The sequence below is a fragment of the Schistocerca piceifrons genome, chromosome 4 (assembly GCF_021461385.2).
Source record: "Schistocerca piceifrons isolate TAMUIC-IGC-003096 chromosome 4, iqSchPice1.1, whole genome shotgun sequence".
Taxonomy (NCBI): domain Eukaryota; kingdom Metazoa; phylum Arthropoda; class Insecta; order Orthoptera; family Acrididae; genus Schistocerca; species Schistocerca piceifrons.
Window position 1 is genome coordinate 479,644,914 of NC_060141.1, and position 27,390 is coordinate 479,672,303.

A 27,390-nucleotide genomic window follows, 5' to 3' on the forward strand; every position below is an offset into this window, starting at 1 on the left:
AAGCGAAAACAAGCTTGGTGTGGAAAAGCTCACCGCGCCTTCCGCTTATGTAGGCCCGCGTTGAGGACGTGTATTGTGGGTTGCCTGTTTCGCACGCAATGCTTTCAAGGGCAATCTTTTGATAGGTCTGCAGCAGTTGGGCAGACAGAGGCTTGGAATACGCATCCTAGGAACATAAAGTTAATAAAAGAATAAAAAGAAGGAAAAACCTGCACAAGCAACAGCAGCCCATTTTCTGGCTTATTTAAATATACTATTGTCCTTGTATTCTTGTTGATTCAGGGAACTGTAATTAATCACAAGAATGCGAAAATGTGACGAAAAGTTATTTAACACTTCATTGCCAAATACAGATTATTGTTACTTGTCTCACTAAGAATTTTGTGTTAAAAATACAATAGGAGGATGGATCGCAGCTCGAAATAATTTGTAAACGAAACGAAGTGGTTGACTTGTAGGGGAAAAAAAGAAAAGCACGAAAAAATGCGTTACTGACTCGTAAATGACGCATTCAGTTTTCAACACGTGATTAATATTAAATTACGCATGTGTGTCAGCAATCAAAGAACCGTATCATTCGTTTAGAAAATAATTTAAATTAGTTTTCACTGATGCTCTAGCTCGGACTCTTTCAATCTGGAAACGAGTCAAAATAACTAGACGCTAAATTCACTGACAAAGAAGCACTGTCTCTTCTAATTTAAGCTTCGCAAGGCCATCCGTGTTAGCGCTATTGCATTATTATTTCGTCGGCTTTCTCAACAAACTGTACACGTTGTTTCTTGTTTTATGTGTTTCAGTTTTTCCACAAATAAATTCTTAAATATTTTTTCCACCGTTTTCTTCGACTATAGAACCCATTTACTCTGTAAATCTTGTAATAGGTTTTACTCATCCTTAATGTCCCTAACTCCATCAGCTGAATACTGATCGTACTTTAGTTTTTAAAACTATGTTAAATGTCAAGTATTACAAGTATTAGCGTGATAAAGAGTTTTGTGGCTGTGACAGTTGTAACAGAAATAAAAAAAAATCAAACTATAGTTCGCATAAGGAGAAGGGGGGGGGGGGGGGGGGGGAATACGCGAGACAACAGATGGTGCTGTTCAATATATTGTTTTGTATTCTAATTGAGTTTTGCGACGCCGGCCGGAGTGGCCGTGCGGTTCTAGGCGCTACGGTCTGGAGCCGCGTGACCGCTACTGTCGCAGGTTCGAATCCTGCCTCGGGCATGGGTGTGTGTGATGTCCTTAGGTTAGTTAGGTTTAAGTAGTTCTAAGTTCTAGGGGACTGATGACCTCAGATGTTGTCCCATAGTGCTCAGAGCCATTTGAACCAAGTTTTGCGACGTTCTTCGATCAACACTGTGATACGTGTCATAAAAAGGCCGTCTATTTCGTCATAAGAATGTCACAATATGCTGCAGCTGCTGCTTCCGGCTGCACGCAGCCATTCTCATCGCTGCTTCCTGTTTCCAGTCGTCGTTGTGTGCAAGAGTGTCGAGGCACTCGCAGCAGGGTATCACGGTACTGAATAGTGAGCTGTCATTTAGTGCTATGGCATATCCCATGTTTCAAGACTAATATCAAGTACCGAAAAAAGCAAATGTAAACGAAAATGGGGATTGTGGCAGGTATGATCCAGGCACTACTAATACATCTTTACGTTTGCCTAAGTGCCGTGTAACAAAACGACTGCGTACATGTGAAATTATTAGTATATTATTATGACTTCTTCGTTACAAAATGTACCTGGGTTTTCTTTCTTCCCTAAGGTCGCTATATGCTATGTAGTTCTACAACTAACTGTGGTATAAACGTTCGATACCACACTCGTTAGGGGTTGCAGTTATCGACCGCGGCCCGTGTTAGTGTCGTTGGACTCGCGAGTCGCGGCCAGCGCCGCTCCGCGGCTTGTATCAAGTTTCTAGCGAGATCTCGTCCATCTTGCTCGGGAAGTCAAGTAGAAAAGTAACATAGCCTTCAGCTGATAGGACGCAACCTCTAACAAGGCGCTTAGTAACGTATGGCCTAAGTGAGGCCTCAATAGCTATCTATTTATAATTATATGTATGCCGCCAAGAACAATCCTGTACAACCAGTTAAGTACAATATATAATATTTTTTACCAACGACTTCTAATTATTTTGGTCGTTGTTTCTGTTTAGCATTGGGCACCAGCCAACATTGGCGACGACTCGTTCGTTGTCGTCATAACAAAAATGGTTGGCTCTGAGCACTATGGGACTTAACATCTGTGGTCATCAGTCCCCTAGAACTTAGAACTACTTAAACCTAACTAACCTAAGGACGTCACACACATCCATGCCCGAGGCAGAATTCGAACCTGCGACCGTAGCAGTAGCGCGGTTCCGGACTTAGCGCCTAGAACCGCTCGGCCACATGGCCGGCGACCACAGCAATACAACAACCTTAATCTGGCGCATCTATCTATAACGAGCGCTTCGAGAGCACGTATGGGGAGACGTTTTGGCCACTGTAGTATTCAATGCGGGTAACATAAAGAGATTGCAACAAGTATTAGCTGTGCGATAATGTTCTGACACAAAAATGTTTTCAAGAAAGGGGCAGAAACGGAACAGTATTCTGCGTCTCTCTCAGCGCAGAATGCAACACGCATTCGCCTTCTGATTTGCTCACCACTGTACAGGACGAAGCAAACGAAAGTAATAATCAACGATAAATGACTACCTACTGCCGAGGTCCTCAGTCAGGAGCTTTTAAAGACTCTGTTGACGAAATGAGCCTCTTTAAGTTGTAACGACCGCAGTCTTTCTTACGAATCTCCGCTACTGGAACACGTTCATTTTTATTTATTTTTTTAAACTATACTAGCGAACACTTGCAGACGGTGCCCAGGGAGTGAGTTGGCCACTTTCCGCCGGACCTTTCTCCCGGCGCTGCTAGTTCTGCTTGTTAATCAGGACGGACAGCTTTCGTTGGAGGATAGAAAAGCAAGTAAGAGGAGCTGTCTGGCAGCGGTAGAAGCAGCTTCCCCGTACAATTTGCTGGTACAGCTGAGACGTTCCGTCATCTCATTCTCTGTGATGCGTGGCGTCGCGCGAAGATTCACTCGTGTCCCCGGCCAAAAGCCATGTAGTCAGAGGCATGCAGGACAAACCATGCGACGTATTGCACCACTGAACCGCAATGAAACCTTTATCGGCGGGCCCGGATCGATCATCGTCACTTCTACACTTCGCGCGCCAGCCTTGATGGAACCCGCGAGACAGGATTTAAACTGTAACAACTTCAACACTAATAAAAAAAAGTCCGGTAGTAATTTAACTCCTGCGGATCTCGGCAGTTAGCGTGTCTGGTTGCGGGTCGGAGCACCCGCGTTCGATTCGTGATGGGCCCAAAGTGTTTTCGTTGTTGGGAGGACTGGAACAGGACAACTGAGGAACTGCTTGGAAAAGAATGACTCCAAGGTGCGAGAAGCTGACAACAGTGATATGCCGTATCAAAGTGTAGGGACGGTCAAAAGGCTTCCGTGTTTAGGGCGATGCTGTAACATGCATATATGCAACGTAGCGCGACTCCGATGCAGGTATACGAGCACCGATATGGAGGCAAGGGTTAGTGTGACATTCGTGTCTTTCCAATGCGTCTACGGTAAATAAGGCATCATGAACAAGGCGACGTTATTACCAATGAGTATGAAGATGGTATCTGAAACTTCCTGGCAGATTAAAACTGTGTGACGGACCGAGACTCGAACTCGGGGAGACGAGGTAGTTGGTAGAGCACTTGTCCGCGAAAGGCAAAGGTTCCGAGTTCGAGTCTCGGTCCGGCACACAGTTTTCATCTGCCAGGAAGTTTCATATCACCGCACACTCCGCTGCAGAGTCAAAATCTCAGGAAGAGGATGTGCAGCAGGCAGTTTCGGACTTCTTCAGGCAACAAGACATGGTGTTTTACCAAACGGGTATCTTCAAACTAGTGCGACGGTGGAATGATTGGCTCGATGATCACGGCATTTTGCCTGATTGGCAAGCCGATTCTGGACTGTACGCCATTCGAATGGACTCTTCGTGATCGTCCCTTACAACACCATACGTCAGAAGATGACACGGAGGCAAAACCTTACCGAGGAGAATCTATACTGTTCTGGACAACATGCATTGCCAACAGTGAGTACCGTGCCATCAACTAGATCGTTGCTACATTGATAGAACTGTTTACAGCGACTAAACAACACAGCAGTTTAAAACCATGTAGGTCGAGAGTCAGATTGAAATCGAAACACTTGCAGTTTCCACTATAGCAAAAGGTGTTTATTAGCTTCAATGTATGCTCACCAATCATCTCTCTATCATCAAGCGCCACCTCCAGCTCGTCATTGGCTCGATGTTTTTATGTGAAACTTGTTCTGACAAATCTCGTGTGGCCACACTAAGACGCAACGCTCGATTATGAATTCGGAAATGACCGATCATAATTTCATGCCCACAAAGGGGAACGCACGAGCAATCTGTTTTAAGCTCCCAGTACTAGCAGAATATCGTTACTGGTCATTAAGGATCACTACCTCCCAATTCAGCGGCACTTGCCTAGAGCTGCGCGCCGACTCACAAATCTTGCTTCAGCCATCTTGCAGAAACTGCATAAAAATTCAGCCCTTCTAGCCAATCAGACATGAGGAACAGAATACAGACATTCGGACTGGAGATCCCTTACTCCCACTTATAACACCGCTTTTGTGCGTTCCGCTGCCAAAACTTCTTGTAATATCGTTAATGATGCTCCTTGAGTACCTGGAGGTAACGGAAACCCAAGGAGAAGCCGGCTACCTCTAAGCTAGCCTAATAGTTCCCGACCACAACAGTCAGCATATACTGCGTCCTCCCCTTCAGCATAATTTATATGGATTAGAGATACCCAACGCACAAGCTACGGGCCTCAGAGAGAGAGCTTTCTAGCTGATTAGGCTCGGGGGAAACTCCGTACAACGCCAGCCCCTGCACAATTAACAGTTAAGATCACGTTCTCCAGCAACAGCAGTCCGTCGGGACAGATAAAAAACGTAGTTAAATCCCTGGTTGGAAGGTCATAGTGCGGTGTCTCTGATGTTGTAGAAACGGCACAATATTTCAACGAGACAGCTTGTTCATCATCTTCAGGCGTCACTGTGCAGTAGGCTGCAGAGTGCATACACTCATGTTCATAAAAAAACAATTTAAATGACTAGAGCTACGCCGTTCATATTTACAGGACTAGTACATTAGTATGTTCTGTAAAAATGATTAGCATTTCAGTCGCCGGCCGCGGTGGTTTAGCGGTTCTAGGCGCTAACTCCGGAACCGCGCTACTGCTACGGTCGCAGGTTCCAATCCTGCCTCGGGCATGGTTGTGTGTGATGTACTTAGGTTACTTAGGTTTAAGTAGTTCTAAGTCTAGGGGACTGATGACCACAGATGTTAAGTCCCATAGTGCTCAGAGCCATTTGAACCATTTGAACTACACACCCAAATGGATACACAACATTCTCTCATGCCAATAATGCTCCTTCTTTCAAACTCACTGATCTGACGTGTGTACGTCGGCGAGCCATCCTGTACTTCTGCTCAGGTCACACTGATCCATTACGTTCTGTTTATAGCGACAAACGAGAGCCAAAGACACATTTTACCGGTAGGCGGTGTTGCGCCGCGATATCGATGTTGACCTTGAACCCGCGGGCTTACGTGGTTCAAACGCTAATCTGCTGAACATAGTAATGTATATGTCCCGTGAGTATGAACGTCCTATCTCTAGTCGTTCAAGTGTTATGTTTCTTCTAAAAATGAGTGTCTGTAGATGTAGATTTTTGTGCCTGTTAAAACATTGTGCAGCTCCCACTGCAGCATCCGATGCAACCTGAGAACCCTTCAAGCAATTAGTACGTCGAAAATCTTCAAACACCGAAATAAAATCGATGCTCCAATTAAAATCTGAATCGGATAACTCTGCTTCCGAGTTCTTGTCCCATCCCGCTCCAGAATGATTTGTTTGTTGCAAAACGCTGACTCCGAAAGGGTGAAACGTCAGTATTCTTGCAACTCGAGACCACTGCTTTACTCGATCCAGAGGGGTGAAACGAGCGATACATTTACTGGCTACCTATAGCAAACAAAGAGTGTGTGCGATCGGCGGACCCACCTTGAAGATAAACTGCCCCATGTCGGAGATGCGGCCCGGCGTGGAGGCCCTCTTGAAGCAGTGCAGGTAGTCCCTGGTGAGGACGAAGTAGCGCTCCTTCCAGCGCGAGAACAGCCGGTCCCGCTGCTGCCACAGCACGCCTCGCTTCAGCGCCGGCGAATCGTAGCCGGAGCCCGCGATCAGCGACTGGAAACACACGAACAAGTACACAGAGTTAGTCATCAGTCAAGAGGACACATTGCTAAACGTACATGACACCTCGAATGAAAGCTCTCTAAGTGCCTGAGGTGCGAGGTTTCAGGGATGGAGAAGGGTTTGTACCTCTTTAATTCAGACGAATCTTGCACGAGAACGAGACATCCACTCGACCTCCTCCTTATCTACCAGCTAATTAATTATGTGCACAACGGTAACGGAAGGAAATGATGGTGAACCCAGCTAGTTGGTAAAATAAGGAGTGCACAATCACAATTTATTAGAAATTGTAATCTGCCAAAAAAAAAAAAGAGAACTTTATTGTGGTGTGCGTACTGTAAGACCTTCGGTACACACACCATCAGATTATTGGACTTGTCGGTCTAACGAAGTAGGTGAGTGTCAGCAATATGTCTCGTGGTTTTATCGTGGCGTGTTTATCTTCTGCTGTAAGGTCAGACGATAGAAATTCCATTTGCACTCTTAGAGTAGCAGATTGACGGTGACCCACTTTAAAGAGAACTTGATTAAATTTCACACACATCTATTAAAATAATAAAAACGTAGATATTACGTAACTTGATTCTGGATGCTGTTTACAATTGACAATCTGAAGTTCCTTTGGTCTTGGTACGTTAATCTTATTCTCACATATCACTGATACTTGACAAAGTGTCTATTCATTTATCTTCATGGCTATGTACAGGAATATGGTAATCTTATTAGGTGCAGACTAATGCAGACTGACTAATCGGAGGTCTGTACACTCGTTATAATACCTCGCGCGTTCTGGTATCACTGCGCGAGTGTGATCCGCGAGGAGAAAAGGTTCTACGTTAGCAGCAATCTCATTGGCTGCGTTACATATTAATACGCGGATCGGCGGAAGCAGAATTTGGTCCGTCTCTAAGACAGCGCCATCTCGTAGTGCGGAGACGGACGAGCGCTGCGCCTGCGCTGTTGTGCTTAACGGGGCGCACTCTATTGGGAAAGATGTGTACACGCTGACTACGCGGAACTATGTACACAACATTTATAATAATAAACAATAGGAAATGGGATTCTGCCTATAGCTACGAAATGATATGCGGATTAAATATTACAATGAGATTTAAAATATACATCAGGACATAAATGCACATGATTGTCTTCACACACAGTAAGTTAAACGATAGGGTATACCAAATATTATGAGAATAAGAGTTGACTCGAGAACAAGGGGCTCCTACTCTGTGATGCAATAGATTCACGATAATGACTGGAGGTCCTAATGAATCAAATATTAATCTCCCGACTATATAGCAGTATCGCAATTGGCAGTGAGAGCTCAAATGGGATCACATGGAGAAACAAGCAAGTTGGCCTTGGAGCAAAGCGAGCGCGCGTGCTGCTGAGGGATTCAGTATGAAATTGATAAGGTCCTACAACGCTGGAGCCGCAAAATACTGAACTAGTACTGAAATCTGCAGCACGTCGTCGGTAGGCAGAGTCCTGATGATGTAGGCGCCGACTTCTGCCGTGCACCAACCAAGTGTCAACCCCTGGCCGCGAAGGCTGTCCGAGAATTCTAAGTTCTTCCGAAAAAGAGCGACCAAGTCGAAAGACCGTCCGACTCCGACTAAGATCAGATCCCGAATCCCCCTCTGCGATGCGATGCAAGCGGCGAAGCCAGCATTGCTCTACTTCCTACTCTCCTCGAAAACTGCGCATCAGCATTCAGTTCTGATTCCAAAATTCCCCCACACTGTCTCAGAACATCATTCGCGCCAATAGCGACCGTTCCCTCCAATTTCGAGCAGGGCTTTATGACGTCAACTAGCCTCACTTTAAGTTGACCAATCATGCCTCTGCCATTCAGCTGAGGGCACTGAACTTGCCGTTTGACCGGCTAAGAAAATAACCTGCCTAGACTACCGGCCATCCGGTGCCAGACAGTCGCACTCAGCATGGCACAGTCTACAAGTTTTCTCCAAATCAAGAGGACAATGCAATCAGTCGGTGCCAGGAATCTTCGTTCTGGACGCGCCGGAACGGCAAACAAACTGCGGCGACACTCAGACGTCTCGCAAGTCGTTTTGCCCTGCATACAATAGGCGACACTCGACCGACGTCAGTCGTTCCGCCAGGCGCTTAAACCTATTGTAGGAACCCCTCAGAATTTAGGTAAGTGCAGCCCCCAACCGGAAATGCCGTGTGCCGCGTCCTCCGATGCTCGCCTCGCACAGGCCACCCAAGAAAGTAAATGGTTCAAATGCCTCTGAGCACTATGGGACTCAACTTCTGAGGTCATTAGTCCCCTAGAACTTAGAACTAGTTAAACCTAACTAACCTAAGGACATCACACACATCCATGCCCGAGGCAGGATTTGAACCTGCCACCGTAGCGGGCTCGCGGCTCCAGACTGCAGCGCCTAGAACCGCACGGCCACTTCGGCCGGCCAAGAAAGAAAAACAACATGTTTAGGAATCAAGTGAAAAGTATTTTTGAGCTCTCAGTACAAATACTCTCATTACAATAACCTTTTTTAGTCTGTTACTACCGTGCAATGACATAGAACATTAATAAAATTGGTGAAAATGAGAGGAGACATGCAAAAGAGGGCATGGAACCTCTCAGAGGTTTGCCGGCCGTTGTCACCGTGCGGTTCTAGGCGTTTCATTCTGGAACCGCGTGACCGCTACGGTCGCAGGTTCGAATCCTGCCTCGGGCATGGATGTGTGTGATGTCCTCAGGTTAGTTAGGTTTAAGTAGTTCTAAGTTCTAGGGGACTGATAACGTCAGATGTTAAGTCCCATAGTGCTCAGAGCCTTTCAGAGGTTTCTGGGCCGATCTTAAACCGACGCTATCTGTTAGCGTAATAGATTCCTACGAAAGGTTCCGCCTGATTAAAAACGTGTGCCACCGGACCAGGACTCGAACCTGGGACCATTGCCTTTCGTAGATTACGGGATTAGCACGCCTGGTAGGATGTTATTGTATCTGTCGGCAACAATTTATTTCCAGTACCACGGAATACCAGAGATGTACAATAGTTTCTTTTATTTCTGTTTCCCGACTCATAGAAGCCCTCTTGTGTCACACTTTTGTCCAAAGCAGGTATACCACTTCCCGAAACCCCTCTTCCCGCCCCCTCCCCCGAACAACCCGACCTCATATTCACCTCGTGTCGCCCAAGGAGATATAATGCTCTTCCATGAGCTTAAATCAGCCCTCAATGGAGAGCGTTTTAAGGCAGTTGAATTGATTCAACGGACTGTGACCACTACTTCGAATAACAGTCCAGTTGAATATTTTGCGAGAAAATGTAAAATAAGACCAGTAACCAGTACTCTAGCAGCGACAACACCGACCAGGCCTGCGCTAGCTGCTGCCACAATACAGCAGCGCTGCTCAGTCGTTGCTAGAGTGCTGGTTATTCAACGGGTTTTGCTGTCCCGAATAACACATATCGATAAAATGAATACCGAAGCAGATTAATTTTGAGCGCTTAATCGAATGGGAACATAAAACACCTTTAAAAATCACTATGTTTGCAACGCTAAAAAACCGATTATTTCCATCGACACCAGAAGTCGAACGAAAGACGTGATGACAAGTATTTGTTTGGGATGACTCAAATCAGAAGTTAACGAAATCGCAAATATCTCCCGAGTAAACAAAATATGTGATGGGAGATCCTGGTGGGGCTAGGTGAGACACTTCAATAAAAATAAATGGCAAGGAGTACCAAGAAGTGGAAGGAACCTGTCTTGACAATCACCAAGGCTATGATCAAATTAGAACTACGGAACTGGCTTAGGAAACAGCAAGCAGGATATTGGACCCAGTTCCATAAACAAAAACATGGTAAGGTAATGATGCCCAAGACATGTTTTAAAAGAAGCTCTGTAATCCTGGGATTGCACAAGAAAGAGATCAAACTCATGACTGGATTGATGACCGGCCATGGGAACTTCAAAAAACACCTACACACAATGGGTATAATCGAAGAGGAACCTAAATGTAAAATCTGTGATGAAGGTGAATAAACTGCATCACACCTAATCTTTGAATGTATGGCATTGGAGAGTAAAAGATACAGAATCTTCGGGAGAACTAGACCTGAAGAAATTGTGTCTAACGAAAAACTGGTAGAGGGACTCCTTGCACCATTTAAGGGCATTGGTTGGCTTTACTAGATATACAGGGAGCGATACCGCACAATAACCCTAGTTTCGGTGCGGGCAGTGGCGGGTTAGACCTTTAGCTCTCCTGTTAAAATCAATCAATCAACCAAGGAGTGGAAATGTTTTAAGATTTATATTCGAAAAGAACACTAGATAACAAGAAAACAGCAAAAATTCAAGAAAGGACAGCAAACGGAAACCTATGTTCTTATTCCTTGCAGAATATATTCAGGTCAATAAATGTTAGCAGGAATACAAAAAGGCAAATATATTTGACTATATTATGATCTATAGTAACGCTTCGATCGGAAGGCTGGGTGCTGACTAGAAAGGTTCAAAATGGTTCAAATGGCTCTGAGCACCATGGGACTTAACATCTGGGGTCATCAGTCCCGTAGAACTTAGAACTACTTAAACCTAACTAACCTTAGGACATCACACACATCCATGCCCGAGGCAGGATTCGAACCTGCGACCGTAGCTGTCGTGCGGTTCCAGACTGAAGCGCCTAGAGCCGCTCGGCCACACCGGCCGGCGACTAGGAAGGAAGAATAATGGTTGTTGAGAAAGGAAAAGAAGATTTTGAGATAGATACTTGGGGCAGTGAGAGACGCAGGGTGCTGGAGTATGACGATCAACGCAGAATGCAGTCACTTCTTGGACAGACGAATATTGTAGTAAAAATCAAGCAAAGAAGAATAATACGCACTGGTCTTGTACAGAAAATGCCAGATACTCAAAGTGTTAAGAAAGTGTTCATAGGAAAGCCCGAGGGAAGAAGAAGACGGGGAAGATCCAGGAAAAGCCGGCCGCTGTGACCGAGCAGTTCTAGGCGCTTCAGTCCGGAACCGCGCTGCTGCTACGGTCGCAGGTTCGAATCCTGCCTCGGGCATGGATGTGTGTGATGTCCTTAGGTTAGTTAGGTTTAAGTAGTTCTAAGTCTAGGGGACTGATGACCTCAGATGTTTAGTGGCATAGTGCTTAGAGCCATTTGAACCAAGATCCAGGAAAAGGTGGCTCGAAGATACGGGAGAGGACTCAAAGCAAATAGGAATCAGGAATTGGCGAAAGAGAGAAATGGACTGAGAAGAACGGAGGCACGTAAAAAAGGAGACCACGATTCTACTCGGACTGTAGCGCCGACCAGTAAGCAAATATCTGCTGAAACACAATAGAACCTAGTTTAGCTCACGATGTGTCACCTTGTCTTTTCAGATAGCCGCGGGACTCAAGTGTAGCTTCATTATTGTCTAAGTCAGTTTGGCAGCCAAAAGTAATGGAGGGATGATACTTGTTCCAGTATCACGTAGTCACGGACGTGAAGGATAGAGAGTGGTGTGGTGTGTCGTGTCGGGTCGTGTCGTCCTCTTGCGAGTTTCGTTAGAAGCACTGAGGGGAGGGGAGGTTGTAACAGAGCCACTGTACCTCGCAGCCCCCCCCCCCTCCCCTCGACAGTGGAGAGCTCTCGGCAAGTGTGGCAGCGCGCGATCTCGCTGCAAGGGCACTCCCCAGACAGCTGACTACGCGCTTCTTCTACTCATGCGGGGCGAGACGCCAGGGCTCCGACAGTCAGCAGCTTCCGTACGAGTAGCGAGGGGGAGATATCACTGGTGCGACAGGGGCGCAGGAAGCACCCGCTGCATGCTAGACTCGCTGCTCAACACACTTGGAAAAGTTGAGGCCCGGTACAAGTGGCATCTTTTACTCATGGCTGGGGATGTTCGGAGGCGCCTCAATAACCGTACTCCCATTGTGGCTATACAACTTCACTGCTGACCATTAAAACTGCAACAATGTAAAGGCGGCATGCGACAGACTGGAACGTAGTGTGATTCGATATGCAAATGATTAGCAATCCGCTACCGTCGCACGAAGTAGGCAGCGGCTACGCCATCTACCAGGTGGTTATAATTAAACTTTTCCTATTTAACACGTTATAACAAGGAAACTAATTACCGTACGAGTACCAAATTTGGTAGTAAATGCCTTCGAATTTTTGTGTGTGAAAACCCTTAAAACTTTTTAAATAAAACAAACGTTGTCAACATTCTACATCCTTATTCTTCATGCCTACGTATTTGCTTCGAATTGTAGCGTGTAACACGGCGGTGTGAAAAGCAACGATGTCGGTGCGCGAGTAACAGCGTGATGTAATAGAATATCGAATTCGAAGAGTCCGTCCGCGTGTGGAGCATCGTCTGCTTCAGCATGTCAATGCGAAACCACGCAAAAGCGCTGTAACGTCCCTAGCAATCCGACGTCTTGTGTTCACCGTCATCGATCATCTTCCAAACAGTTCCGTCTTGGCTCCATCCGATTTTCACCTGTTACCAAAAAACAAAAAACACAAAAAAAACAAAAATCGAGGACTTCACTTTGATAGAGATGAAGCAACGCAAGAAGTGACGTTGTGGTTGCGTTCAACAAGGTCAAACATTCTGCAGTGACGGTATCAACAAACTGATATCTCGTTGCGAGAAATGTGTTCGTCGCTAGGGTGACTATGCTGAGAAATAAATATGTAGACATGAAGCATAAAGATGCCGAATTTTACTAGCGTTTGTCTTACATAAAAAGCTTTAAGAGTTCTTAAATAAAAATTGGAAAGCATTATTTTTCAACGTGCCCTCGTACAATGAAAATATTAAATACAACCACTTTACTATTGACATAGACTGCTTCATATCACCGTGTTTGTCTCTGTTGCGATTTCATCCGTAGAAACAGATAGATAATGCACAGCATATCTATCCCGCTGACTGTTGTTAGAACATTCAACACAGAATTCCAGTTGTACGGTTAGTTCAGAATCTGCCCCACGTATTCTTTCGAAAACTGTCTTCTTTCTCCCTATGACGACAGCATGCAGAATCACAGGAGCATTGTCAGATGCGCAGTATCAATATCATTTAGTACCGAAGTTTTTACTCTTTCACATATTGAAGCGAATCGTGGATTTGAGAAAACTGGAGAAGAAGAGAATCGAAGCGTTTAGGATGTGGAATTACACAAAGATGCTGAAAACTAAGGTGTCTCCGCATAATCTACCAGAAGAGGAATATGTGGAAAACAAAGACTAGAAAAAGGGATAGAATGTATTAAACTATCGGGGAATAACCTCCACGCTACTAGAGAGAGCTGCAGAGGACAAAATCTGCAGCAGAAGACCGAGACTGGAATGCATCCAATGATTAACCGAGGACGTTGGACGTAAGTGCTACTCCGAGATGAAGAGGTTGGTACAAGAGAAGAAATCATGGCACACCGCATCAAACCAACGGAAGACTGGTGAGAATTCAGGAGAGCGGTTCAGAAATGATACAAATGTTTACTGAAATGGCTGACGTTAGCGAATATTTTATATCAGCAACCAATTTTATAAACCTAGAAGATTTCAAATAGAGGCAAGTTACGATTGCATCTTTCTGAGAATCAAAGGTGATATTCACGTGATTCACTCTCGCAGAACACAAGTAGATAAAAGACTATAGATGTGATCACCGATGAAATATGCTGTACATCGATAAACAGTCATACGCACATGTTATGCGTAGCTTATCACTGCACTGCAAGCGTCTACTAACAATAGACCTGGTTGATCCACTTCTGACCAAAAGATTTCCGCTGTGCTGTTAACCCAAAATTGAACACATCGCTCCTTAACAACGGAGGAGGTCAAGTTAATCATCTTTTGTTTTAATGTTTGCGACGAAGAAAACAGTTATCTCTCATTGCAAAAGTGAATAAAATATCAAATTACCGATGCAAGATAACATGAAGACTATCTGCTGCAGACGCAGCGTAGGTTTTGAATACAGTGACAGATAATGAATGCAGACGCCAGTCACTGTCTCCGTTGACACAAGTGCTTTCCTCGTCACGTGGTAACTTACATAACCACAGGAAAGCAAGTCGTCTATGACAGTCGATAAACGAGGCAGTTACACCTGTCGAAATATTTAGCGGCAGTAATCAACTCTCCACATACCAGGACGTCACGGTCAGCCGCTGTGACCGAGCGGTTCTAGGCGCTTGAGTCCGGAACCGCACTGCTGCTACGGTCGCATGTTCGAATCCTGCCTCGGGTATGGATGTGTGTGATGTCCTTAGGTTAGTTAGGTTTAAGTATTTCTAAGTCTAGGGGACTGATTACCTCAGATGTTAAGTCCCATAGTGCTCAGAGCCATTTGAACTACACGTCACGAAAACCGAGCTTGGCGCACTGTGTAAACGCCTCTCGAGAATAAGATTCAGAATGACTACGCCGTAGCGGGTATAAAGTTAGACGTTGCGTATCTTCAACTTCTCTTAGAATTTTGTCTCTGTTTTACAGCTTGCGTGGAACGTAATTAACTTACAGCAGTCCCTGCATTCGTAGTCAGCTGTTTACAGCGCGAATATGACACATGATTCGTCTGAGCTGTGTGTCACTCCCGACGTGCAGCTTAATCCACTGGTCATATCTCCTCGGATATTGCCACAGGTTCATTATTCTCTGCATGGTCGACAAGGAGCTCGAATTTAGAAAATTTCAAGCTGCGCTTGGTTTTGCAAAATCTCACGAAAACATGAAAGAAGCTCACCAATTCTGGGCTATTTTTGGTGTAAGTGAATAACTACCTGTAACTGCAGATATAATACATATTGTCCTTCTGCATGTTTGCTGTACAAGCACTTTAGGACCGCAATAGGAAAAAAGGCTCTCGATTCTGCAGCAAAATCTGTCCCAAATTTCTCTGAGGGACTCTTGGAAGAGCTCTTGTGACATTGTTTACAGCGATCCGCCCGTTGGATGAAGCCTTTTAAATCCGGTCACCTCTTTCGTACTTCACCTGCTCCGTTTCCCAGTGCCGCTATTCCCACATACTCTGTGGGAAAAAATAAGGAAGCGTGTTGGAAACGCAGGTTCAAATGCAAGTCATTCCATATTCATTACCTTGCTGGTCCTCCATATCTAAACGGTTTGCAATGATATTATTTCATGTCAATGGATCTTCATTAATTTCAGTGCTTTTGATTCATTTCAAGCACATCCCATGCGGCAGGGTAAGACATGGCCCTCGATCAACTCCGTTTCGAACATAATCTGCGGAACAATCTCTGATAGCAGTTTCCGGAAATCATACATGGGGAACATCAATAACGGCGAAAGTTTTGAGTTAGGCTTGGAGACATGCTCTGATACCCTAATAGTTAAGGCGACTACTTGCGAAAAGTAATGAATTCGGGCGGAAGGCAGATCTGGCAGAACTGTTCAAATGTCACGACATACTCCTTCGTACAAAATTATTGAGACTTTCTTGGTCACTTGTTGGTGTATTGCCTATTGGCTTCTAACTCGTGCTCCCCGGCCGACTTTTATAGTTCCATTAGCAATGGAGCAGAAACTCTGACAACGCTAGCCACTAATATTGGTGAAACTTCAGAAAAATCTTTAAACAAACGTTAGCCGAAGATCGCGACCAAAAGCACACAGGCAGTACGTCATATTCCTTCGTTCAACTCCTCGGTCCTGATTCAGGTCCAACACTTTATAAAACAGTAACAAAGTATATCGACTATGACGTTGCCTAGAACAGTCATACCGAATTCCCAATTTGACTCCCATGACCATTTAAGAAATGAGACATGGTGTCACATTTTATTTTAAAATAACAACTACCTTCTTACCGAACGATTTCGTCGCACTTCGTATTGCAGACTTCAAAACGACAGCATAAATTAACGAATTATGACAGGCGAGCATAACATGATGACGCTGCTGCGTATCGAGGAGTCGGGTATCTGCAAGTGAGAGAAAGCCGTCGCCAGCAGGTTCCGCGTCTCCTCGGCCGTCCGCGAACACCTCCCTGCTTTCTACCCCAAACGGGTGACGCAGAGACGGGCTTTTCAAGGGGGGACGTGCCAATCAGCTGGTTCTGAAAGCTGTCCGGCGCCTGCCCTTGGTCGACGATGTCCGATGGTATCGTCCACACTTTCACACCACCCCACAGCGGAACGGCTCTATATGGACATTCAGATACCGTCGTCTGGAAGATTTCTGCTACGAGACATATTCATATAGGTTATCGCCAGTAAAAAAAATACCATTACCTGACGAAATTCCGCGATTAAACTTCAATGGCTTTATACACTCCTGGAAATGGAAAAAAGAACACATTGACACCGGTGTGTCAGACCCACCATACTTGCTCCGAACACTGCGAGAGGGCTGTACAAGCAATGATCACACGCACGGCACAGCGGACACACCAGGAACCGCGGTGTTGGCCGTCGAATGGCGCTAGCTGCGCAGCATTTGTACACCGCCACCGTCAGTGTCAGCCAGTTTGCCGTGGCATACGGAGCTCCATCGCAGTCTTTAACACTGGTAGCATGCCGCGACAGCGTGGACGTGAACCGTATGTGCAGTTGACGGACTTTGAGCGAGGGCGTATAGTGGGCATGCGGGAGGCCGGGTGGACGTACCGCCGAATTGCTCAACACGTGGGGCGTGGGGCGTGAGGTCTCCACAGCAGTACATCGATGTTGTCGTCAGTGGTCGGCGGAAGGTGCACGTGCTCGTCGACCTGGGACCGGACCGCAGCGACGCACGGATGCACGCCAAGACCGTAGGATCCTACGCAGCGCCGTAGGGGACCGCACTGCCACTTCCCAGCAAATTAGGGACACTGTTGCTCCTGGGGTATCGGCGAGGACCATTCGCAACCGTCTCCATGAAGCTGGGCTACGGTCCCGCACACCGTTAGGCCGTCTTCCGCTCACGCCCCAACATCGTGCAGCCCGCCTCCAGTGGTGTCGCGACAGGCGTGAATGGAGGGACGAATGAAGACGTGTCGTCTTCAGCGATGAGAGTCGCTTCTGCCTTGGTGCCAATGATGGTCGTATGCGTGTTTGGCGCCGTGCAGGTGAGCGCCACAATCAGGACTGCATACGACCGAGGCACACAGGGCCAACACCCGGCATCATGGTGTGGGGAGCGATCTCCTACACTGGCCGTACACCACTGGTGATCGTCGAGGGGACACTGAATAGTGCACGGTACATCCAAACCGTCATCGAACCCATCGTTCTACCATTCCTAGACCGGCAAGGGAACTTGCTGTTCCAACAGGACAATGCACGTCCGCATGTATCTCGTGCCACCCAACGTGCTCTAGAAGGTGTAAGTCAACTACCCTGGCCAGCAAGATCTCCGGATCTGTCCCCCATTGAGCATGTTTGGGACTGGATGAAGCGTCGTCTCACGCGGTCTGCACGTCCAGCACGAACGTTGGTCCAACTGAGGCGCCGGGTGGAAATGGCATGGCAAGCCGTTCCACAGGACTACATCCAGCATCTCTACGATCGTCTCCATGGGAGAATAGCAGCCTGCATTGCTGCGAAAGGTGGATATACACTGTACTAGTGCCGACATTGTGCATGCTCTGTTGCCTGTGTCTATGTGCCTGTGGTTCTGTCAGTGTGATCATGTGATGTATCTGACCCCAGGAATGTGTCAATAAAGTTTCCCCTTCCTGGGACAATGAATTCACGGTGTTCTTATTTCAATTTCCAGGAGTGTATATTAAAATCTGATATAGCAAACAGCTTACTCGAGGGACATTTAAAGACTACGATACCATGTTAGAACTGAGGATGGAACTATATATTCTAATGCAAATGTGTTCAGAGCCAGAAATTCTTAAACCCCACCAGTTCCAAGGAAAAGTAAAAACATGTCCGCTTAGCGAACCCCCTAAAAGTCATTTGGTTGTCAATAGCGGAGGATTGAAAATACCTGTCAGTTACACGGTACGTAGCAATGCATTATTGCCACATAAGCAGAACTCTTCTGTTAAAAAATGCATTAACTTTTTCCCTCGAAAAACATCAGTGTTTTAGTGTACATATTAAGCTACCGACAGGAGATAAATAGCTGAACAACTGAAGAAGCACCAGCATTTTTCCGAGTAATGGCCTTCCTCCCAATTTACTACGATTTATTTCGCTGGCGTATGCACAAATAATATTAAGCTGCATAGTGATGTCCATTATTAATGTAGGGTACAGATTAATTTCCTAAGAGTTGTTATTTTTTTTTAACGTATACATTGATTCGTTCCACGACCCTGAAGTTTCTCCTCCCTGATGAGACCTACACAACATGATAAATGAATGAATACACTTGCTTTGAAACTTCCTGGCAGAGTAAGATTGTGTACTGGACCGGGACTCAAATCCAGGACCTTTCCCTTTCGCGGTCAAGTGTTCTACCAACACAGCGACCAAAGCACGACTCATGACCCGTCTTCGATACTTCAGTCGCGCTAGTGTGTCCTCTCCTACCTTCCAAACTGTCATGAACATCTCCCACCTTCGAAACTGTCCTGAACATCTCCTACCTTCAAAACTGTCATGAGCATCTCCCACCTTCCAAACTGTCATGAACATCTCCTACCTTCAAATGGTTCAAATGGCTCTGAGCACTATGCGACTTAACTTCTAAGGTCATCAGTCGCCTAGAACTTAGAACTAATTAAACCTAACTAACCTAAGGACATCACACACATCCATCCCCGAGGCAGGATTCGAACCTGCGACCGTAGCGGTCGCGCGGTTCCAGACTGAAGCGCCTAGAACCGCACGGCCACTCCGGCCGGCCTCTCCTACCTTCAAAACTGTCATGAATGGCCCAGTCGGTAGAGCACTTGCTCATGAGACACAAATGTCCCGGATCAATTTGCCAAGAAGTTTCATACAAGGGCACACTTTGTTGCAGAGTGAAAACTTCATTCTGGACTCTGCTTTGTAATTCCACTAATATAGTTTATTATCATCCTGCTTGAAACGACACGAAAACGCACATGAATTTACTTTAAATGACAACACATTCACCGCGAGAATTTAAGAGGAAGACAAAAATAGCAAACAGTAACATTATAAAAACTACAGACTGAGATGGAGATGAAGCACAGTTGTGAACCATGGCGAGAGGATTAATGCGAGCAAGTAGTAACTGCACATAATGAAGCATTTTGAACAGAGACGTAATTATTCAAAAAGGACTGCGAACACAGTACCAACATTAAATCTTTAATCGGTGGGTAGTAGAACCAGACGAATCCAACGTGGGTACCGCGGGAAACCGGGGGTTTCAAACACTGTTACGGGTTACATGAACACGCACTGAAGAGATCCAAAATCTCACAATGATAAATCACGAGACAGCATCATATAATTCCATTTTACTTCAGGTAGTCAATATCAATATGAAACTGATAAATCAGGCGAAAAAATAACATCGATAATTTTTAAAGTGGAATCCAAAGTTCGTTTGACCTTACAACTACGAAGTGTTTTCGGAAATTCAGCCGAGGTTGTTATCCATTATTCAATACGATATTTGGACACATTCATCTAGTTCATGTTCTACGAACTTTGTTCTGACGCAGCGGGTGCGCATACTGACACGGAGAAGATAAATATGCCAGTCATCGAAACATCGTGCAGAAAAATGGATTCAACAACTCGGCTGAACACGGAAAAAGACATTTGATCAGTCACGCTGAGAAAACCTGAGAGATCATAACAATCTAGATTCTTTTTGCAACTGAGAAATGGGCGCGGAAAAGATAAGAAACAGTAGAAATCTTAACTCACCATAGGGAGCGAAAAAGATATTGTACGAAGTACAAAAATACACCACAGGAAACTATACAGATCAGATGCTGCAGTGCAATAAACTTCTCTGTCAAACGTCAGCTGTGGCGTTACGTCATAGAACTGAAACAGCACGATATTCTTCGATTTATCGACGCACGAAACTACTAACGCTTTTTGCAGTAGACCGTAGATACAGATAGAATATTCATGATCTCATGTCTGCCGTGTCAAGGTTTGAAACCAGCTTCCAAGTCACGTGAGGTAGGGTAAAAACCTGAGTTTTGTACGGTTAACTCATCGTTTTTCGAAACTTCTTGTATTAATTCCCTTGTTGTCTTTTTACTTGTGGCCAAGTGAAAGGGTAACGATAATTTGAACATTGTGTTTTACAAGCGACAGAATTACAGTTCTTCACTGAATTCCTTTATTTGTTGCAATGCGAGTTCACCGCTTTCACATGAATAAAAGACAAAATATCAGCTTGGCAGGAAGACAAGAAGCATAATATATTCGAAAACGTTGATTATAGAGATAAATCTGGTATTGAGTTAGATATTAACATTTTGCTGTCTCAAAATCTTCGTCATTCATCGAGATTTTCATGTGAGGACCAACGTACTTTCACAAGACTGGTATACAGGGTGTCCCAGGAGGAATTGTCAATGCTCAGGGTATAACAGGGATGAACATTCGAAGAAAAGAGGTCTCCTAAAAATGGGTTCTGTAATGCATATCTTAAAAGCTACAAGAACTTCGCTACTATGACACATATCTTTTCTGCCGAACAACTGCTCGTAGTATTTAAGCCATGTGTTTTAGAGCCATGGCTGCCACATAATTTTTTCTTGTTTTGGTAAATATCACCTCTTTTTAAACATGGGAAGCAAAGAATTTGCAATAGAAAAATTTGTTTCACATTATCGAAGATGAAGAAGTGGTCAAATCTCTTAAGGCATGCATTTTATAGCGCATTTCTACTAGACAGTTCTGCTTCGAATTGTCAGCTGGTCGAGATGTTGATTGCAATATAGACTAAGGAGTCATATGAGTCTACTTCATCTATGGCCTAAGATATCAGCATTAGACAAATACGACTTGCAAAAGTTGACGTGTTCTTTCCAGTGCAAAGTATAGCAACCTCTCCCAAAGCTATTCGCTCGCCTGGTCTTTTATCAGCGTTCCTAACTCACGAAACTCATTTCCGTAGTGGACATCAAGAAATCGTTGATAGCTGATGAACAGATGGAGCCCAGATAGAAGAAGAAATGTTGAACTGTACTACAGGTTGGTTTTTGTGAGAAGTAGACTCTGTTCCATTATTTCAGATTGGCTGTGGAAGACGACTGCAGTTACAGTATGTCTCGGTGACGTTTCATTTCTGTAAATAATAGATTCCTCATCATAGTCACTTGTTGCTAAAGCAGTACATCAGTCATGTAAATTATCTAACGAGGACCTTTCGAATTTATTGCCACGTGAGCTTTGACTGTCCACCGCCAGGAAATGCCAGTGGTCTACGAGTAGTTCCCGCAGAGTGATCACTGTGGCGTCTCCAAAAATCAGGATTCTCCTCTCTGGGGGTGGGTACTTAAAGTACAAGAGTAAGAAATAAAAAAGAGCGTACAGAAGAAAACGTACGAGCATCTTCTGTTAGAAGCGTTACGTTTGATTTTGCTTCAATGACACGCAGTTGATATGCCGTTAATCTTTACAACAGAAGTGCCCTTGCGTAAAAACTGGCTATTACCGCTGAACCTCGTTTCTGCAACGACGTGTCAGACCATTATCTCGCGTTTCAGGCAGCAATTTATAATGTTCTGCTTGGAGCGTTCCGCATTATCGTGGCACCTGTTCCGGCTCGAATCGTTTCGCGTTTGCCGCTTGCGCCGCCGCTGACTAGGCGACGGCAGAGAAAGCGGGGGCGGCTAGGAGCGCCTTGTAGGTCGCTCCGGCGACGCCGCCTGTCAACACGTGAAGACCACGCCTCCCGGGGTCTCTGTCCAATCGATCGGTCGCGCCTATTACAAACTACTTCGCTTTTGGGCAGCTTCACAGGCGATTGTAAAAACCGCTGCCGCACTTTATTTGCTTTCCACATCAACTTCGTAAACGGCAGCTAGATCCAGATTCAGCCCGTACACCGGATTAGAATGAATTGTTATTATTATTTTTTTTTTTTTTGGACAGAATCTAATCCGTTTCATTACATCGATTCAGGTGCAAAGTACACACAGAAAATTTAGTACGGTAGTGCATAGAAAACAGAATTCGTGATACTCGCGCGTATGACGTCTTCATGAATTGGCAAGACGTGAAAGTAAGTGTCACAGGTGGAGTTGTATTCTCCAACAGGCTTCAGGCCTCTGTCCAGCGATTGCGATTTTCGTGTTTCGAGGATTACCGAAACATTGACCGCCCCTGGTAGCTGAGCGGTCGCCGCGATGGAATGTCATACCTAACGGCCCGGGTTCGATTCTCGGCTGGGTCGGAGATTTTCCCCGCTCAGGGACTGGGTGTTGTGTTGTCCTTATCACCATCATTTCATCCCCATCGACACGCAAGTCGCCGCAGTGGCGTCAACTCGAAAGACTTGCACCAGGCGAACGGTCTACCCGACGGGAGGTCCTAGCCACACGGCATTTCCACCAAAGCATTTCAGGTGAACGTTGGTAGCCGATTTCTTTGATAAGTGCAGTCCAAGTTAACTAGAGTTTCGATCATGACATGCAAATACAAGTACAAAAGAAGTGTGGAATTTTTTCTGGGTTATTCAACAGGTGTTCAATCACAAAAATCGGATAGTCCTTCTCTATCTGCCTAAAATGCGTACTTTTCACTTGCGACACGTGAGTGTTGTGCTGTCAGTATGAATGTTTAGCATGGGTGAGTGTGACGACACCGTGCAGAGTAAAGCGTCGTAAAATAAATATCGTGTGACTAGGGCCTCCCGTCGGGTAGACCGTTCGCCAGGTGCAAATCTTTCGATTTGACGCCACTTCGGCGACTTGCGCGTCGATGGTGATGAAATAATGATGATTAGGACAACACAACACTCAGGCCCTGAGCGGAGAAAATCTCCGACCCAGCCGAGAATCGAACTTGGGGCCTTACGATTGACACTCTGTCGCGCTGACCACTCAGCTACCAGAGGCGGACGTAAAGCGTCGTGTATATGTTTTTGATGACGATGATGGAAGAGGAAACAGAACTCAGAACTTCTGCCGGCGTATAGTCTACTACTCTTGACTAACGTCGTGGGGCAACAGCGGTTAACTTCTCCTTTAGACGGACGGATCGACATTACCACCACCTGGTGCTCTCACGTCATGACATATCGCGGACAGGTTTGAAATTAAAACCAGAAAATTGGCGCAAAGTCTGGTGATCAGGAACTTTACTTGCCCCCTCCCCTCTCACCCTCTCCTCCCTTTCACTCAAGTCCCACTTCTTCTTTCCGTTGGCGAGCTAAATACAACCACTGAAGGTCTCTTCCCCTAGCAGGCCTCGATTTCCCACCAACGGGATACGAACCAGCTGACGTACAGCCGAGCGTCGCCAGACAAGCGTGCGTTACCGGCTTTGGCTACGGAGGGAAGCTCTCAGCAATTAAGTACTCTGTATTGGCGAGGCTCTTAGCTCGGAACTTTTCTCCATTTTCCCGAATATGTCAAGATGGCAACGATCGTCTAGTTAGGATGCTAAGTTTACTAGGTTAGGGGTAGATATAAACAAAGGTTGACGATGAAACTTGGGGATGGAATTAGCTTCATACGATCGACATTCCGTATGCCGCCTTAGATGAGTAGTCAGCGCAGATGACTACCATGCCGGAGATCCACGTTCGACTCTCGTTACTCGCAGGGATTTTCCCTTGGTCCGAGGACTGGTACAGGCAGCGCTCAGCCCCGTGAGACCAACTGATGAGTTACTCGACCGATTATTAGACACAATTATTTCAGTAAAAGCAATCTTGATCGCTCTGTTGCGTTCTTCACCCATCTCCAGAATGAGTTGCTCCACGCCGCCGCCTCCTGCTGTTACAATACAGTAAAATTGTCCGATGATGAACCTATAAAAGATCGAAATCGGTCACCAAATGAAATAAACAACTTACGATCAAGACTGCTTTATTGAAACAATTTTACTGTAGTTTTACGATCGCTCTATTCTCCGCGGACGGTGGGCCACAAAATTCTCGATTAGTCGATGTTCCTAAGTCATAGCGAATTTTTTTTATTTATATCTCAAATGAAGACCTACTGCCTGTTGTTTTATAGCAGGTCGTACATTGTATGGTTTTACATGTTACATAAAACAAATTCAGTTTTATTACTGGTATATTTTCGTGTTGAAAATTTTACAAAGGGATTATATATACAAAAATGCATATACGCAATTTTGTTTAAGCTTGTTGCTAACTTGGATATATATATATATATATATATATATATATATATATATATATATATATATAAGGTTGTGGATGTATTTTAAACTAAAATTAAAGGCGTGAAAGCGAAACTTTACTTTTTTGATCAACAGTTTGGGATTGCCTATTGCGTACTCCTTTGAAAGTGGCCGTGAACATCAGACATACGCAGCTGATTGAAGACTTGAAATAAAAAAGGCTGTAAGTGCCATAATAAGGGACTTTGAGGTTTTGTGTGAAATGGGATCTGCAAGCCAAGTCCAATAACATATTAAAGGCTCCCACTGCCACGAACAAAAGTGTAGAGTCAAACGCAATCAACAGATAGTATACGGTTTAACAGCCACTGCTGTTAATACATGGAAGTCTATGTTTCGCGCGCTTACTCCTTATTCTTAGACAAAATAGCGGAAGCAACAGATGTCTAACGTCTTGTGTGGGAAGAAACGAAAAATTAAAGGAGAAGGTACTGTGGCAGCAATGAAGAAAAAACTAAAACATGAATACATTAAGTTAAAGTAATAAATGTATTCCCGCAAAAGCTCGTCCTGCAAGGAGGCATGTCTCACTGCTAAACGCTAACCTACAGTACAACTGGACAGAATGTTCATTCTTCTTATTGCAGATGTATTATTCCAGAAGATGTAAAGGACAGGGGCAGCAATCAAGACAAAGGAATTTATCATCAGTAACATGAATGCACCTGGCTTCTTAGATTTCAAGAAAGCTGCAGATTGTAGTATAAACACAGCAAATCTTAACGTATCTAAAGTACAGTGACTATGGTTGGACAGACATAAGCCTCATGTAGTTAAGGACAGGAAAAGCTTCAATGAAACTGAGGCCTGGGAAGGTATCACTATTTTAAGAAAAGGTGTACGAGTACAGGACATGAAGAAAAGGTAACTACCTGCCTGGATGTTATAGTCCACATCTTCGAAGGAAAGAAGAAACATTTGATGGAAATGATGCAGTACCTGACAAATTATGATCACATACAGCTTTAAAAAAGCAGATAAACTTTTAGTATCTTTTTGTTGACTGTTGAACTATGGCTCAAAATGGTTCAAATGGTTCTGAGCACTATGGCACTTAACATCTGAGGTCATCAGTCCCCTAGAACTTAGAACTACTTAAACCTAACTAACCTAAGGACATCACACACATCCATGCCCGAGGCAGGGTTCGAACCAGCGACCGTAGCGGTCGCGCGGTTCCTGTCTGAAGCGCCTAGAACCGGTTTATATATATATATAGAGTTCGTTGAGTTTGGTGTAGGCGGACGTCACAAGACGTCCGTTCAAGTTGATCGTTGATTCCTTGACTCAATTTTTTTTTTAGTACAGAGAGCACGCATCCCTCTGACCGAACACGCTGAGCTACGGCGCCGGCTCTAATCGGGGCACATTTTTTCGTTCGTTGCATCTGCTCGGGGGGTCGGCTGAACTATGGCGCTCTCAGTAAGTGTTCCATATTATTTCAATAAAATGTTTGTAATTTCGTTTGTAAACTAGATCCATGTTATAGTTAACTTTCAAATAAAACACATTAATAGTGCAATTATGACGTTTTATTACCTTGTATACAGAAAACTCATCTTCCTCAAACTCGTGATTTTGGCACTTACAGCCTTTTTTATTTCAAGTTTTCAGTTAGAGAATGTGTCTTCCCTGCTATGCTAATCCACTATCCGCGTTGACACGTCACAGTACTTCGAACTTGCCGTGCGCCAGACCGAAACAGCGATATAAATACATCCGCCATGTCAGCAGGCGCCGTTAGTCAGAACTATCTCAACTGGTTGCAAATAACACCGCTGTCTACAGGCCCATTGGCCCTCGAGGAAGAGCGGAATGATAACACCCAGAAATTGTAAACTGAGGCGAGGAACGGAGTGGTGCTGAACACGAGGGCTGTGTCCGCAGCGGTGACCCTGTGACAATGAGAGGCGTGTCCGTGGTCTCGGACGAGCGCCGTTCTGGTCCCTGGTCGCCATGACACGCCACGCTGCCCCAGCTGGGCTGGAACGCTCGCTTCTTATTCCGCACGGCCCCCCCCCTGTTTGCTCGGCCTCTGAAATGGAGATATCAAAGCACTCGAGGAATTCCGCAGGCGAAGCGTCCTCGCTTTATGTAAGTGGGTCAGCAGGAGAGCATCGTCTCTTATCTCCACTGAAACAGTTGCCCTATTCGACTCTGCGAAACGAGACAGAACAAAATATCTGTAGATGCACCGCCTCGCTTGCTAGTAGCAAATGAACACTGGTTTGTTTTCATTACACGTGTTCATCCCGCATTCAGTGCATCAGATGAATGATTCTTCATAAACGGATATGCAGTAAGAAAAACGCCATGCGTCTCTGCCATGCGTGGAACTCTGTTATGCGTGATTCCTTTTCGAGCTGCTGAAGGCAATAGAGCATTCTTCCGACGAGCTGTGCAGAACAGTGATAAACGGCAAACATGATGACCAGTGTACGTGGCTAATAACTATTTGACCCAGCGACGTTATGTAGTCTCAATATATCCTCCCTGTCTACCATTAGTATAACACGTACCTCGGCGGACACAGTCTGTTTACAGAGCGTTTTCTTGCCCAGCGTGAGTCCTAAGGTGCCACTACATACCAGTTTTAAATTCTGGATTTACCGTTATTTTAGTTCGGTGAAGAAATGACATTACCACTAAACAAGATGGGAAGGATAGTTGTATATGCCATCTGTTTGCGAATCGTGTAAATTTGGTTCACGGTTCTCTACCGCTAAGAATCTGGGCCCAACTGTACACAAACGTA

At 45.2% G+C, this 27,390-nt stretch overlaps 1 protein-coding gene across 1 annotated transcript in view; it reads right to left on the minus strand.

The window, feature by feature from the left end:
• LOC124795355 overlaps positions 1-27,390 on the minus strand; it is a 192,402-nt gene that overhangs the window by 48,396 nt on the left and 116,616 nt on the right. The window contains exon 2 of the mRNA XM_047259346.1: positions 6,162-6,347. Coding sequence (XP_047115302.1) covers positions 6,162-6,347 — 186 coding nt within the window. The remainder of the gene's footprint in view (positions 1-6,161; positions 6,348-27,390) is intronic.